The sequence below is a fragment of the Maniola jurtina genome, chromosome 26 (assembly GCF_905333055.1).
Source record: "Maniola jurtina chromosome 26, ilManJurt1.1, whole genome shotgun sequence".
Lineage (NCBI taxonomy): Eukaryota > Metazoa > Arthropoda > Insecta > Lepidoptera > Nymphalidae > Maniola > Maniola jurtina.
In genome coordinates this window covers 604,169-619,995 of record NC_060054.1, presented here as the reverse complement: position 1 = coordinate 619,995, position 15,827 = coordinate 604,169, and the positions used below count along the sequence as shown (strand labels likewise).

At 38.1% G+C, this 15,827-nt stretch overlaps 1 protein-coding gene across 1 annotated transcript in view; it reads right to left on the bottom strand.

Annotated features, from left to right (window-relative positions):
* The window catches only part of LOC123878815, a 53,191-nt gene that overhangs the window by 23,637 nt on the left and 13,727 nt on the right, over nt 1–15,827 (bottom strand). The window contains exons 13-27 of the mRNA XM_045926146.1: nt 15,576–15,694; nt 14,926–15,013; nt 14,158–14,297; nt 13,411–13,537; nt 12,694–13,120; nt 12,115–12,268; nt 11,540–11,771; nt 10,294–10,488; nt 9,099–9,280; nt 7,801–7,997; nt 6,618–6,799; nt 6,007–6,172; nt 5,162–5,327; nt 4,689–4,852; nt 195–345 (exon numbers count right to left, since the gene is read on the bottom strand). Coding sequence (XP_045782102.1) covers nt 195–345; nt 4,689–4,852; nt 5,162–5,327; nt 6,007–6,172; nt 6,618–6,799; nt 7,801–7,997; nt 9,099–9,280; nt 10,294–10,488; nt 11,540–11,771; nt 12,115–12,268; nt 12,694–13,120; nt 13,411–13,537; nt 14,158–14,297; nt 14,926–15,013; nt 15,576–15,694 — 2,690 coding nt within the window. The remainder of the gene's footprint in view (nt 1–194; nt 346–4,688; nt 4,853–5,161; nt 5,328–6,006; nt 6,173–6,617; nt 6,800–7,800; nt 7,998–9,098; nt 9,281–10,293; nt 10,489–11,539; nt 11,772–12,114; nt 12,269–12,693; nt 13,121–13,410; nt 13,538–14,157; nt 14,298–14,925; nt 15,014–15,575; nt 15,695–15,827) is intronic.

Sequence of the window (15,827 nt, the reverse complement as noted above, 5' to 3'; positions counted from 1 at the left end):
GTGACACGACAAAGAAGAAGAAGATGACGCCGTATAGAAACCAAAAGGGTTTAATTAAAACTGCCATACCCCTTCCAGGATAGCCCTTTTCCATCTTAGACTGCATCATCACTTACTACTGAGATTGCAGTCAAGGGCTAATTTGTATCTGAATTTAAAAAACAAACACTCGGGTAAACATAAAGATTACTTACCCACTGCGGCCTCAAAGGTAGCTTAATTTCTTCGTCCCCAATCAAATGATTCCACACATCTTTGTGGAAGACAGTGGCGCAGACTGCGGGCTTGAGTTGCGTACAGCAAATCGCTGCGGCGAGGCAGTTGTAGTTCGAACAGTAGAACAACCTACAACAACAGAATAATTACTTGATATTGTTTTTTTTAAGACTTAGCCATGCTTTTTTTTTTTTTTTATATAACCATAAAGTACTGACAGCAGTACTTTATTAGAATTACAATCTAGCCTACGAGTAAAGCTAATAAGTAATATTAATATGTTAACCTAAACTTATAAAAGGGGCATTTCACGTCAAGCGGACAACCAAAAAAAAGTGAGGTCGTGAATTTTGTTTATACTCTGGTCAGTTATACTTCTAGTAGACGTGGATATATACACACAATGTTTTTTTCGTATGATGCTTTATTGCTGAGTTATGAGCTTTTAAAAATTTACTAAGAATGAAGTCCGTTATTTTTGGATGCTTATTATTTGTAACAATTCATTTGTAAATAAAACTAAAAAGCATTGTTTATTATAGTTAAAAAGTTGAAATTTTTATTTTTTTTATCGAATTCTAAATTTAAATTTTTTAACGTATAGTAAACCGGAAGTGAACATTTCAAATCGATATTTGAGTAACTTGGCCAAAATAAAAATAATTTTTTTTTACCGTGAATTAAAGCTTACATGTACTTATTCTTCACCAAAAAAAATTGTAACGTGATGTCTAATAGTTTAGGACTTAGTAGCCCAGTAATTTGGTCGTCAAAAAGGGGCTTATCTGGAAAGTTTTCAGAAAGTTATGCAAATTGGTGGTTTTATAGATTTCGATGTGCTCTTTCCGAATTTTTATTTTGCCACCTCGTACCTTTGCCGCTCGCGCCGCCATCTTGGAAAAATGGCGCCCAAAAACAGTTTTTTCACGATAACTTCTTTCCCATTCATTTTACGACACAAATTGCTATGTAACAATTAAACTAGAGACAATTTCCTACAATTTGAGTAGTCACCTTTTTTTGTAGACTCAATAGTTTCAGTGTACGAGCGCCACAAAGCCCACTCCAACACTCGTTTTGGCTAAATAACTCATTTCCACACCACCATGTGGTAGAGTGAGTGGCGTGATTTTTTTTTACGGTATCTCCAGGAGACGGTAGTCACCTTCAATTTAAGACATCACTTCGTTCAGAGAATACTAACATTCTTCAGAATTCCGCTCGAGATAAGAGTAAATATACTGCATCGCAGTTTCGATCTCATGTGAATATGGACCTTTTTTTGGGTTTCGAACCCAAAGGATGCCAACGGGACCTTATTACTAAGTCTTCGCTGTTATCCGTCCGTTTGTCTGTCAGCGGGCTGTATCTCGTGAACCGTAATAGATAGAGAGTTGAAATTTTCACAAAATGTGTATTTCTATTGCCGTTATAACAATAAATAATAAAAATTTCAAAATGGCTGACATGAAAAAAAAACAAAAAAGTAATGTTATTTCTTGTTTGATGGTACGGAACTCTTCGTGTGCGAGTTGGGCTTGCACTTGACCCATTTTTTTATTTTTTTAGTTTGTAGTGCGAGGTAAAATTTTTAATGCACGAATTGCGATATTGTGTATTGACTGCGACCACATTATAAACATGCTCGAGATGCCGAAAAATCGGTCAAGTGCGAGTCCAACTCACATAGGAAGGGTTCCGTACCATAATACAAGAAATAATGCTCTTTTTTATTTTTTTTTCATGACGGCCATTTTGAAATTTTTATTATTTGTTATTATAACGGCAATAAAAATACACATTCTGTGAAAATTTCAACTTTCTACCTATTACGGTTCATGAGATACAGCACGCTGACAGACAGACGGACAGACGGATAGGCAAACGGATGACAGCGGAGGCTTAGTAATAAGGTCCCATGGGCATCTTTTGGGTTTAAAACCCAAAATATAAAGGCTCATATGCACGTGAGATCGAAACTGCGATGCAGTATATTTACTCTTATCTCGAGCAGAATTCTGAAGAATGTTAGTATTCTCTGGTCGAACTGATAGCTTAAATTGAAGGTGACTACCGGCTCCTGGAGATACCATAAAAAAAAATCACGTCACTCACTCTACCACATGGTGGGGTGGAAATGAGTTATTTAGCCAAAACGAGTGTTGGAGTGGGCTTTGTGGCGCTCGTACGCTGAAACTATTGAGTCTACAAAAAAAGGTGACTACACAAATTATAGGAAATTGTCTCTAGTTTAATTGTTACATAGCCATTTTTATCGTAAAATGAGTGGGAAAGAAGTTATCGTGAAAAAACTGTTTTTGGGCGCCATTTTTCCAAGATGGCGGCGCGAGCGGCAAAGGTACGAGGTGGCAAAATAAAAATTCGGAAAGAGCACATCGAAATCTATAAAACCACCAATTTGCATAACTTTCTGAAAACTTTCCAGATAAGCCCCTTTTTGACGACCAAATTACTGGGCTACTAAGTCCTAAACTATTAGACATCACGTTACAATTTTTTTTGGTGAAGAATAAGTACATGTAAGCTTTAATTCACGGTAAAAAAAAATTATTTTTATTTTGGCCAAGTTACTCAAATATCGATTTGAAATGTTCACTTCCGGTTTACTATACGTTAAAAAATTTAAATTTAGAATTCGATAAAAAAAATAAAAATTTCAACTTTTTAACTATAATAAACAATGCTTTTTAGTTTTATTTACAAATGAATTGTTACAAATAATAAGCATCCAAAAATAACGGACTTCATTCGTAGTAAATTTTTAAAAGCTCATAACTCAGCAATAAAGCATCATACGAAAAAAACATTGTGTGTATATATCCACGTCTACTAGAAGTATAACTGACCAGAGTATAAACAAAATTCACGACCTCACTTTTTTTTGGTTGTCCGCTTGACGTGAAATGCCCCAAAAGTACTTATATCTAAGAGTCAGTCCATTGACATATTTCTTAGTTTATCGTTAGTTATTATTTTATGACACTTTGTTCTTGTGTTCATTATATTGCACTAGCACTAAATTTTCACTTTGTTCTTTCTTGTGTTCTTTACACTGCACTAACACTGTAACTGCACTAGCTCAAAAGGCTTAGTCCTTTTAAGTCTACGCTTTAGGCCTGTGTTGTCGAGGAGCTGGATAGCCTCGACGTTCACATGTTGATGGAGCCTGCGTTCGTGGGATTTAGCATGTTTGCTAATAACCGAGTCCACGAAGTCCATTTGAAGATCGCGATGAATGTCTTCATTCATTATTAGCCATGCTAATCATGACTAATACTCCCCTTTCCCCTCCAATTAAGCGTAACACAATGGGTGGGGTTTGAATCGTCGACCTTTCGGAATTCAGTCCGCTCTTCAACCGTTCGCGTTGAGCTATTGAGACTCTATTCCCTTAAACTTTAAGGGCGTTTGGCAGGGGGTTGCCACGACACTGTCTGGCAATGCATGACGCGATTTCCAATAATATTCCGAAGAAACTATAAAAAAAAATTAACTTTCATATACTTTGACTTTTGCTACTTGTTGTTATCATTGATTTTGAAAAAATACGGCAATTTTGGCGCATATATTGACACTTGACAGTCGCAAATAAATCGAAATTCGGTAGACCTAATTCCCGTTCACCTAGAATCATGAAAATTGGCAAAGAGCAAGGTCACACAATCCGAGTAATGAAAAAATCCGACCGATAATTTACAGTAACCAAAATATTGAACCTATTGAATATTGAAAATTGAACAACCTACAAGAGAATAATCTACAACAGGACTGCTGAGTAGCAGTAAAATGTACCTAAAAGTTCTTGAATTAAAGTAAAAAATTCATTGACTCCGGTTTTAACTTAGCAAGTTTTCCGCTTGGAGCATCGGCTGATAGAAAAAACAACCTAACTTTTTATGTTCAGGACGTTAGCGGAAAAAAATTCATGGATATGTTCAGCGGTAATAATTTTTTAACTCAATCACACTATCTATACCTACTAATATTATCCATACTTAATATTATAAACGCGAAATCTGTCTGTCTGCTACCTTTTCACGGCTTAACAATTTAACCGATTCTGACGAAATTTGGTACAGGGTTAGCTTATATCCCGGGGACGCATATAGGCTACTTTTTATCCCGGAAAATCAAAGAGTTCCCACGGGATTCTTAAAAACCCATTCGCTTAACCGATTTGTATGTAAGGTTACAGGGTTAGCTTATATCCCGGGGACGCATATAGGCTACTTTTTATCCCGGAAAATCAAAGAGTTCCCACGGGATTCCTAAAAATCCATCCGCTTAACCGATTTATATGTAAGTTACCAAGGTAGCTTGCGTCCCTGTAATTGATATAGGCATTTTATCCTGGAAAATCTAACAGTTCCCACGGGACCTTTAAAAACCTAAATACACGCGGACGAAGTTGCGGGCAACAGCTATTAATACTATAAAACCATTGGTCTCACCTACAGCTTTCCTTCATACTCTCATCTGCTGCCGGGGGACACTTCACACTGGCCCGCAACGTTACGCACAGCTTGCAAACCGTGCTCACGGCGTACGCACGTGTGTCTCCTACCTTCTTGCTGTACAGCAAAGAACGCGGGGACTCTATGTGCTCTTTGGGCACCTGGAAATTTTGCATTCATAAAAAACCGCCCAGGCATTAAAAAAACCGGCTAAGTGCGAGTCGGACTCGCACACAAAGGTTTTTGGACCATTGTACAAGATACAACACTTTTTAGTTTTAGTCCAGAAAAGCCAGCATCGACGGTATCTCTGGTGCTGCAATTGTTCATGGGCGACGGTAATCACTTAACATCAGGTGACCTGCCTGCTCGTTTGCTCGCTATTTTATTATAAAAAAGGCCTATGTCCAACAGTGGACATCCACCGCTGATAATGCTGAGAGATATGGTGCAGAGAACGTATTTCTTACCTTCTGGAACACAACTTGCAGTACATAAAGTGCTCGCACGTAATCGAGAACGCATTTCTCGTAGCTATAATGTGCAGTTGCCTCGCGCGGCTTCGTCTTCAATATGGACAATAACTCTTCTAGAACCTTCGAGAAGAACTCTTCACAGAACGATGGGGTTGAATACCTACGGCAATAAAGTCTGTTTTAACTACAAGAAATAGATTCATAGCATTACTTAACCTATATAGGATTTTGTACCTTGGGTCAGTCTGGTTCTAGGTGTCTTGCAGAGTTGATTTAGGGTATAGCGATTTTTTTACACGTAGGTACTTATTTTTCGATACCGATTTATTTCAGTTTATTGTTAACCAGTTGATGCCCGCAACTTCGTTCCCGTGGATATAGGTTTTTAAAAATCCCGTGGGAACTCATTGATTTTTCGGGATAAAAAGTAGCCTTTGTGTTAATCCAGGGTATAATCTATCTCCATTCCAAATTGTAGCCAAATCCGTCCAGTAGTTTTTGCGTGAAAGAGTAACAAACATTCATAAATACATACAAACTTTAGCGTTTATAATATTAGTAGGATTATTTGCGGGTTTTCACAAACACGCAACAGTCGTATGTCTGCACAACCGCTATTGCAGACATACACGCGTCTGTCGCATCGTCTTATACTTCTGTTGTCGCAATATTACCTCAGTAAGGGCAGTATAAGGCGAGTGCACACCTAGACTCCTGCCCTCGAAACATCGTGCGTTCACCGCGCTACAAACACGCGACAGTCGCGTGTCTGTGCTCGCCGCTATTGGAGACATACACGCGTGTGTCACATCGTCTTATTCTTCTATTCGCAATATTACCTCAGTAAGGGCAGCATAAGGCGTGTGCACACTCCGAGACTCCTACCCTCGAAGCATCTTGCGTACACTGCACTACAAACACGCGACAGTCGCGCGTCTGCACTCGCCGCTATTGAAGACATACAAGCGTCTATCGCGTCGTCCCACCATCCTTTCGTATTGTCGCCTGTTGGCAATTATTTTTTGCTTTGATTGATTAAGGCATAGCCTAAGCTGGGATCAGAAACTTGTGACAGTACATTTCTTTTATGTCGAAAGTGCTCTTGCCTAAGAAAAGATTATAATAAATTCGACTGTGTTATTGTATTGTTGCATGCCGTAAGGTAGAATTTGGCAAAAACCTAACAATAGTATTAAGATCTGTAAACAAATCCAAATTCGCAATAACGATAATAATTGAATTGACCCTGAAAAGGCAGTCAAATAAGGGATGAAAGTTAGTATGAAAGACGTCATTTTTCAGATTATAACCACGAAAATTGGTATTTCGGCTTTCGGTTAGCAAAGAAGAGACACGTGTTTCAAGGTATTGGAAATCTCACCCCCTCACGGAATTTAAAAAAAAATATTCAAGTGAAATTGGGACGAGTCCACTAGTATAATATACTCACTCGCAGCGAGAGTAATGACGATGTCGAGAAGAATGACGCGTTTTTCTGCGACGCGATTGTCGCAGTCAGTGTCGCGACTGTCGGCGAGACAATCGAGCACGGCTTGGAAGCAACACGATGACAGTGCGTATAACTCGCTCAGTCGTGATGGCAAGTGTGGACATAGGACTTTATATGCGGCTCTGAGAACAAAAAACAATAACAATGATAAATCATAAGAGAGTGTCTACACTCTAGACGGTTACGAGGTAGAGTATGTGCATATGCGTGTGCGTGTGTTTTTGCGTATAGTTAAAAGAGTGCGTGCGTGTATGTACACGTGTCTTTTATGTTCCCATGTACATTGTGTGTGCCTGTAGAGGACGCCCGCGACTTCGTCCGCGTGGATTTAGGTTTTTTAAGATCCCGTGGAACGTTTTTGATTTTTCGGGATAAAAAGTTGCCAATATCAATTACAGGGACGCAAGCTACCTTGGTACCAAATTTCATACAAATCGGTTAAGCGGATGGGTTTTTGGGAATCCCTTGGGAACTCCTTGATTTTCCAGGATAAAAAGTAGCCTATGTCTGTCCCCGGGATATAAGCTAACTCTGTACCAAATTTCGTCAGAATCAGTTAAACTGTTGGGCCGTGAAAAGGCAGACAGACAGACAGACACACTTTCACATTTATAATATTAGTATGGATGCCAACGATGTATAGTCCGCGACAGGTTGAGATGGCAATCAGGGTATGCGCAAGGGCTGTGCGGGAGTGTGAATTTTGCCGATGCGAACTATACAAGTGTAAATTAAAAATTTTCAACACCCCCGACAAATCATTTTCAAATAAATAATTATGTATATCTAGGCAACGTCCATCTTGACAGCTTGACATTTGTCAATTGACACTTGAATATTATGAACCTAAGGGTTATCTAACCTTCTTTTCTACAAGAAAACTAGAAAATAGCTGATAACTTTTAAACGGCTGAACCAATTTTTTTGGATTATAGCTAAGAACACTCTCGATCAAGCCACCTTTCAAACAAAAAAAGTAAATTAAAATCGGTTAATTCGTTTAGGCGCTACGATGCCACAGACAGATACACAGATACACAGACACACAGATACACACGTCAAACTTAAAACACCCCTCTTTTTGGGTCGGGGGTTAAAAAGTACAGTCAAAGTAGTAATGTACCTATATTCGTCGGCAGCTGGTAGTATCCCAAACAATCTAATCTTGTGTGCAAGCTTAGTGTCCTCACAACAGACAGTCTTCATCAACCATCGCATGACATTGGCGTGTGGAGGAAGATTCGGAGTTATTGAAGACAGATCCAGTAGAAGTGAGTGTTTTTGGTTCATTGTAGACAGTGGCTCATAGTTCGGCCATACCTGAAAAATAATATTTGATTTTGATTCTAGAGTATCAGCGCAGTGTGGGACGACCTCAGACCCGATGGACTGACGACCTTAAGAGGATATCGAGAAGTGGGTGGATAAGGAAGACGGAGGATCGTGTGAGGTGGCGCGCTCTCGGGAAGGCCTATGTCCAGCAGTGGACGCAAACAGGCTGATTGATTGAATATTTGATTTATATCAAGACTAGCCTATGCCCGCGGCTATTGCATGGGCGTGGCAGAACAACGAGAGCGCCATTTGGGATCCCCAACCTCACTTCATGAAGCCCTTATAGAATCACTCCGTTATCTGTCTGTCCATCTGTCTGTCTGTAGAACACTAAACAAAACACCTTTTCGTTATAGAGTCACTGTTAGTCTTCTGTGCAGGGCCTGTATGGAGACCGATGAAATACCGACGCAAGTGCTCCTACAGTGCACGGGCGTGGTAAAACAACGAGAACTCCATTTGGGATCTCCAACCTCACTTCAGAAGCCCTCGGCAACCTGGGCGGCCTACTCGGCTTCTGGAGCGAGCTTGGATGGCTGGAGTGAAGACTTCGGCGGGGAGGGGCAACACACGCACAACGGACGGAAACGTTTAAGTGCGGAAACCAGCCCAGGGAGAAGAAAGAAAGTGAAATTTCAACCCCCTATTTTGCCCTCTTAGAGGGTTGAATTTTCAAAAATTTCTTAGCGGATGCCTACGGAATAATAGCTATCGGCATTCCACAGCCCGATCCGTCCAGTAGTTTGAGCTGTGCGTTGATAGATCAGTCAGTCAGTCACCTTTTCCTTTTTTAACCCCTGACCCAAAAAGAGGGGTGTTATAAGTTTGACGTGTGTATCTGTGTATCTGTCTGTGGCATCGTAGCTCCTAAACTAATGAACCGATTTTAATTTAGTTTTTTTTTTTGTTTGAAAGGTGGCTTGTTCGAGAGTGTTCTTAGCTATAATCCAAGAAAATCGGTACAGCCGTTTGAAAGTTATCAGCTCTTTTCTAGTTACTATAGTAACCTTTACTTGTCGGGGGTGTTATAAATTTTTAATTTATACTTGTTTTATATATAGATAAGTAGAGGAATTCTCGACTTACCAAATCAACCAGTTCCAAAACCTCCTCCTTCCTGTTTTGCCTCACTGCGTGTCTCACAACGTCATTCAAAATGGTACAGCAATTTACCATATTCGGTTGTAACAATAGGTAGGGTTTTTTCACCAAACGTGTATAAACAGCTGGCATGAAATCTTGTAAGAATTTGAGTTTCTCTGATTCTCCTACAAAAACATACTAGGTTTGAAAAAAATGGCCTGAACATGAAAAGCGAGTTTTTACCAGCATGAATGACTAGGACGACCTCCAGCCCGCTGGACGAAGACCTGAAGAAGGTAGCGGGGAGCGGGTGGATGAGGAAGGCGGAGGACCGTGTTTGGTGGCGCGCTCCTGGAAAGGCCTATGTCCAACAGTGGACGCACACAGGCTGATGGATGGATGGATGATGATGAATGACTAAGGAACCGTACTTTATGCGTATATTTTACACGCAAAATTATTATAAACTAGAGGATTCCCGCGACTTCGTCCGCGTGGATTTAGTTTTTTAAAGATCCTGAGGGAACTGTTCGATTTTCCGGGATAAAAAGTTGCATATGTCAAATACAAAGACGCAAGCTACCTCGGTACCAAATTTCATACAAATCGGTTAAGCGGATGGGTTTTTGGGAATCCCGTGGGAACTTTTTGATATTCCGGGATAAAAAGTAAAAAAGTAAGAGCCTATGTCCATCCCCGGGATATAAGCTAACCGTGTACCAAATTTCGTCAGAATCTATTACACTGTCGGGCCGTGAAAAGGTAGCAGACAGACAGACAGACACACTTTCGCATTTATAATATTAGTATGGATTGAACATTTAAAAAGAGCAACCGCCGAGTTTCTTGCTGATTCTACTCTATACTGTATTTCGAAACAGTGCTTTAATTTTTCTGACGATTCAAAAGTTTATATGTATTTTAAAAATACTCATATTCCATAGCGTATGCCCGCGACTTCGTCCGCGGCATTTTGCTCCTTTAAGGGTTGACTTTTCAAAAAAACCTTCCTTAGCAAAAGTCATACAGCTATCTGCATCCCGAATTTCAGCCCGATCCGTTCAGTAGTTTGAGCTATGTATTGATAGGTCAGCCAGTTTCCTTTTATAATTTAGAAGATTACCTTTGTATTCTATTTCTTTCTATTCTATTCTATTTCATTCTATTCCACTCCATTCTATTCTATTCTAAAATTTACCTTCATTCAGTACAGCCATGAGTTCTTCATCGCTCAAAAACGCAATGGAAACTTCAACTAAATCCATCAAAAACGCCATTTTGGACTTCAGGTTCCTCTCGATATAACCGGAGGCGTTCAACTTGGCGACCCAATCCACCCAGCGTTTTATACATCTAGAGAACTCCATCGAAATCGGTACAGCCATTTCTTTACCTGAAATAAATAAGTCAAAGTAAAGAACTTTTAAAACAAAAGCTTAGGTATTGATACATCATAATGGCTATTTTGAAAAAATTCAACATGGCAGCTGTATGGTTCCATATTTTAATGTAAAAAAAATCGTTTTTTGCCATGGCACTCGTGTTTTTAGGGTTCCGTACCTAAAAATGTAAAAGGAACCCTTATAGTATCACTTTGTTGTCAGTCTATCCTGTCTGTCTGTCAAGAAAACCTATAGGGTACTTCCCGTTGACCTAGGATCATGAAATTTTGCAGGTAGGTAGGTCATATAGCAGTAGTAAAGGCAAAAATTAAAAAACCGTGAATATGCAGTTACATCACAAAAAAAATTAAAACGTGTTCATGAACAAATAACTAGCATTTTCAATTTTCAAAGTAAGATAACTATGCCAAGTATATTATGATACCTGTACATTCTAAAATAGATTTTCATTTATTTTTAAGCACAACTGTTTTTAACCCCCGACCCAAAAAGAGGGGTGTTATAAGTTTGACGTGTGTATCTGTGTATCTGTGTGTCTGTGTATCTGTGTATCTGTGTATCTGTCTGTGGCATCGTAGCGCCTAAACGAATGAACCGATTTTAATTTAGTTTTTTTTGTTTGAAAGGTGGCTTGATCGAGAGTGTTCTTAGCTATAATCTAAAAAAATTGGTTCAGCCGTTTAAGAGTTATCAGCTCTTTTCTAGTTTTCTTGTAAAAAAGAAGGTTAGATAACCGTTAGGTTCATAATATTATGTCAATAGACAAATGTCAAGCTGTCAAGATGGACGTTGCCTAAATACATAATTATTTATTTGAAAATGATGTTTTGGAAAACTCAAATACTTTGGATCGTCGGGGGTGTTATAAATTTTTAATTTACACTTGTTGATTTATGCATGCAAAATGTAGAATAGAAATTCGAGTACCTACGGAACCCTCGGTGCACGAGTCTGACTCGCACTTGGCCAGTTTTTAATTTTTTTCAATTGACATGGTTTCCTTTTGAAGTAAGGAACTCTAAAAATGAAAAAAATACTAACCTTTGTAAATGTTAACCATGATTTTCAAAACTTGAACAAAAACCTCGTGTTTTGATTCGAATAAATATTTCTCTATACTTTGAGTAATTTCCTTCACTGGTTGACGTTCAAACCAATCTGTCATTCTATTTAAATACTTGGGCTCCACTAAAGAAAGGCATTTTGACAGTTTTCTGTCAAACTTTATGACATTTTGCGGTGTCAATTCTGACAGTAGGTTGCTTAACAATTGCTGAAATAAAGAAAAGTTACTTTTTGACACAATCCATATTAATATTATAAATGCGAAAGTGTCTGTCTGTTTGTCTATCTGTCTGTCTGCTAGCCATTCACGGCCCAACTTACCGATTTTGATGAAATTTGGTACAGAGTTAGCTTACACCCCGAGGACGGGCATATGCTAGGCTAAGCATAGGCGGACGAAATCGCGGGCATCATCTAGTGAATAATAAATCTATACACATAAAAAACTAGTCCTGACACTTCCACCACACCACTTAGCACAAGGTGAGATTACAGTCAAGGGCTAAGTATATCTGAGTAAATAAAATTTAAAAAAAAGTAGAGATACATACCCCATGGTCAATTTTCCAAATCAGGTCGAAATATTCGATATAAAGATCCAATTGTGTTTCAGTATCAAAATAATCATGTTCCACCTCTGAGAGGTAATACCGTCCATTCAAAATTTTTTCCATGAAATTGTTCTCCAAAAATACTTTCTCAATCCTATAAGAATAACAAATCAGAAATGAGGAGACCCGTAGGAGCATCAGAGTAACCGACATAGCTCAATGGATTGCGAAGCTGAAGTGGCAATGGCTTTTTGTCTGCCTCCCTGGCACAGTGGCAAAACGTTGTAGTCTTATTAGTGGGAGGTCCAGGGTACGATTCCCTAGGTACGATTCCCTAGGTACGATTCGGTTAGGTTAGGTGGGAGGCTTCGGCCGTGGCTAGTTACCACCTTACTGTCAAAGCCGTGTCGCCACGCGATTTAGCGTTCCGACACGATGCCGTGTAGAAATCAAAGGAGTACGGATTAAATGAAAACTGCCATACCCCTTCCAGGTTTAGCCTGCTTCCATCTTAGACTGCATCATCACTTACCACCAGGTGAGATTGCAGTGAAAGGTGATGATGATGATTATACGTACCTTTCTTTATCCACCTCAAAAATTTTAGTAACAGCCATAAAGACTCTCAAATTAACCTTCTTCTCATCTTTTGCAAAAATTTCCAAAAACAAATCCAATATATTCTCCGTTTTAACATCATCATTTTTGATTTCAAAAATCCTTTTGACAAATTCAACAGCCATTTCAATATTCGTCATATTTTTGTTCTTCGGCGAATTTATTGTTTGAAACACACTTTTTATTATGTCGTTTACGTCATTCGTCGTGTACAATTCTATTTTGTCGACGAATAAGTCTGACGCTACCTTTATTATGTTGTGATGGCGGGATTGTGCATTCAAAATTTTGGAAATAATCTTTGGTAGATAATTCTGGCATAGTGAATTGTTGTCTTTTAGGTGTTTTAGCAAAAACTCTGTTATATCTATTTGTGATTGATTTTGTACTGAAAATAAGAGAATAGTTAGATAAAATTTAGTTTTGTTGATAATGTGTATGAATTGTATTTTTTTTAATTGTACTTTTTTGTGTGTGAGCTGAATAAACTTTTATTAATTTAAATATATTAGATACAATAGTTTTGTGATTCGGTAGAAGAGTTGGTTTCAAACAAAATACTCATATTCACAGACCGAAAATATTAATTTAGTTAAACTCAATTCAATTTAAAAAAATCATAAATAATTGTTTTCAATTCAAATTAATTTTTGAAAATAATCAATATTAGGTACTTACAGTCATTTTCATTAGGAACAATGTGTTCCAAAATGTTTTCCAAAATCTGCCCGTCATCTTTCAGAAGCACTTCTATACCTTCTAGAAGCAGCTTCCGAGATCGATGCGACTTTTCTACTGCAATGTACTGAAATATTTTCTTATCATTTAAATAATCCTTATTTTTTGTATTTGTTGTTATAGCGTCAATAGAAATTACACATTCTATGAAAATTTCAACTCTCTACCTATTACGGTTCACGAGATACAGCCCGCTGACAGACAGACGGACGGACGGACAGCGGAGTCTAAGGCTGAGATCTACAGAGCGCACTTTGACTTTGCTCAGACTTAAAACGAGACAGCGCTATACCGCTGGCATAAATCTGTCTCGTTTTAACTGAAACTTAAGTCTAAGCAAAGTCTAAGTGTGCTCTATAGATCGATTCGAGCCTCAATAGCTCAACCGGTAAAGAAGTGGACTGAAAACCGAAAGGTCGACGGTTCAAGCCCCGCCCGTTTTGTCGTACCTACTCCTAGCACAAGCCTGACGCTTAGTTGGAGAGGAAAGGGGAATATTAGTCATTTAACGTGGCTAATATTCTTTATTAAAAAAAAAAATAGATTTCAACCTTAGTAATAGAGCGGAACCCTATTAGCATCCTTCTGATACAGAACCCTAAAACGTTGACAATCGCCAATAAATGAATTTGCTAAGTTTACTTTATTGGCACAAACTATATCAGTTGTGGAATGCAAAAAACTCACCCCTATTAAGTCATTAGCACAACTCCCATCGCAGAGAGAGATAGCTGTATACACGACGTCTGAATTTATATCGCAGTGAGAAAGAGACAGAACTACTCTCACTAAAGCTGCTTGTAAGATTGGATCATTTCTTGTTACCACTAAAACAAATCATAATAAGAAAAATTAAAAACCACGACTGACATACCAAAAATAACATCATATCAAAAATCTCATTTGAAAATGGCGCCGTACATCCACAATATTGAATTTTTTAGGGTTGAAAGGAAAAACGGAACCTTTATAGGATCACTTTGTTATCTGTCTGTCTGTCCCTCCGTTCGTCCGTCCGTCGTGTCTGTCAAGAAAACCTATAGGGTAATTCCCGTTGACCTAGAATCATGAAATTTGGCAGATAGGTAGGTCTTAGTAAAGGAATAAATATGAAAACCGTGAATTTGTGGTTACATCACAGAAAAAAAATTAAAATGTGTTTTAATTTTCAAAGTAAGATAACTTTACCAAGCGAGTCTGACTTGCACTTGGCCGGTTTTTTTTTTAAATTTATAGCCAGTGTCACTCGGTATGATGTAAGAACTCTAACGATACATACATAAAAATCTGTTCAGGCATTTTGAAATTATGGTGGAAAAAGAATAATATGGCAGGCAATCATGTTTTTTAATTTTTTAATTATCATGCCGGAGAGTCAAAGTTCCCACGGGATTTTTAAGAAACCTAAATCCACACAGACGAAGTCACGGGCATAATCAAGTAGAATATACTTACAATTAGCACTAATGATAGTTAACAGCATAGTTAAGGCACTTGGGTCTTCTTGCTTTATGGCTGAGTGAAGAATTCCTTGTAAATTGATCTGAAAAACCATTTTTAGTTGGAAAAAAATGCACAATTTTGATTTTGTTCACATTAAAAAGTTAAAAACTAAAACCCGACTGCGATTGTCTTAATAAATTCTGAAATATTCTATTAAAATTATTTTTCTGTCGCTTGCTTTATTGTAATGTTGTAGTACATTTATATTTATGCACTCAGAATATTCTCCCATTTCATTTGACATCCCACTCGATACAATAGCAAAAAAAAATTTTTTGGGGTCCCCTTTTTTTTTAATGTAACATCCGTTAGGTCAATTTTTTTGTATAAAATATAGCCTATGTCACCCGGACCTTTACAATGAATCAATTGACACCTCATTCACCAAAATCAGCCCAGTAGTTTAGGCGCTATGGTGGAACACGCAGAATCTGGATATAAACATACATACATACGTATACGTATATACATACATACTAGACTGCTAAAATCATAACCCTTCCTTTTGGCTTTGCCGCAGTCGGGTAAGAAGTAATTGAAGCAAAATTTCAAAATGTTGTTAGTGTTTTGTTTTAATGACCGATTTTTAAATATTCTTCTACCTTTAACATTCCGTCGTCATGAGGTATATCCAAAATGAGGGTACTCTTCAGTTTGTAAATAAGTAAATTATCCGAATTTGAGATCTGATCTTCATAATCGTACTGTTTTCCGTATTTACCTGAAAATACAGTGTTATCAAACAATTTTGACTAAAACAATTACCTTGCCTTTACACAAGTTTAACAAGTGTAAATTAAAAATTTATAACACCCCCGACAAGTGAAGGTTACAGTAACTAGAAAATAGCTGAT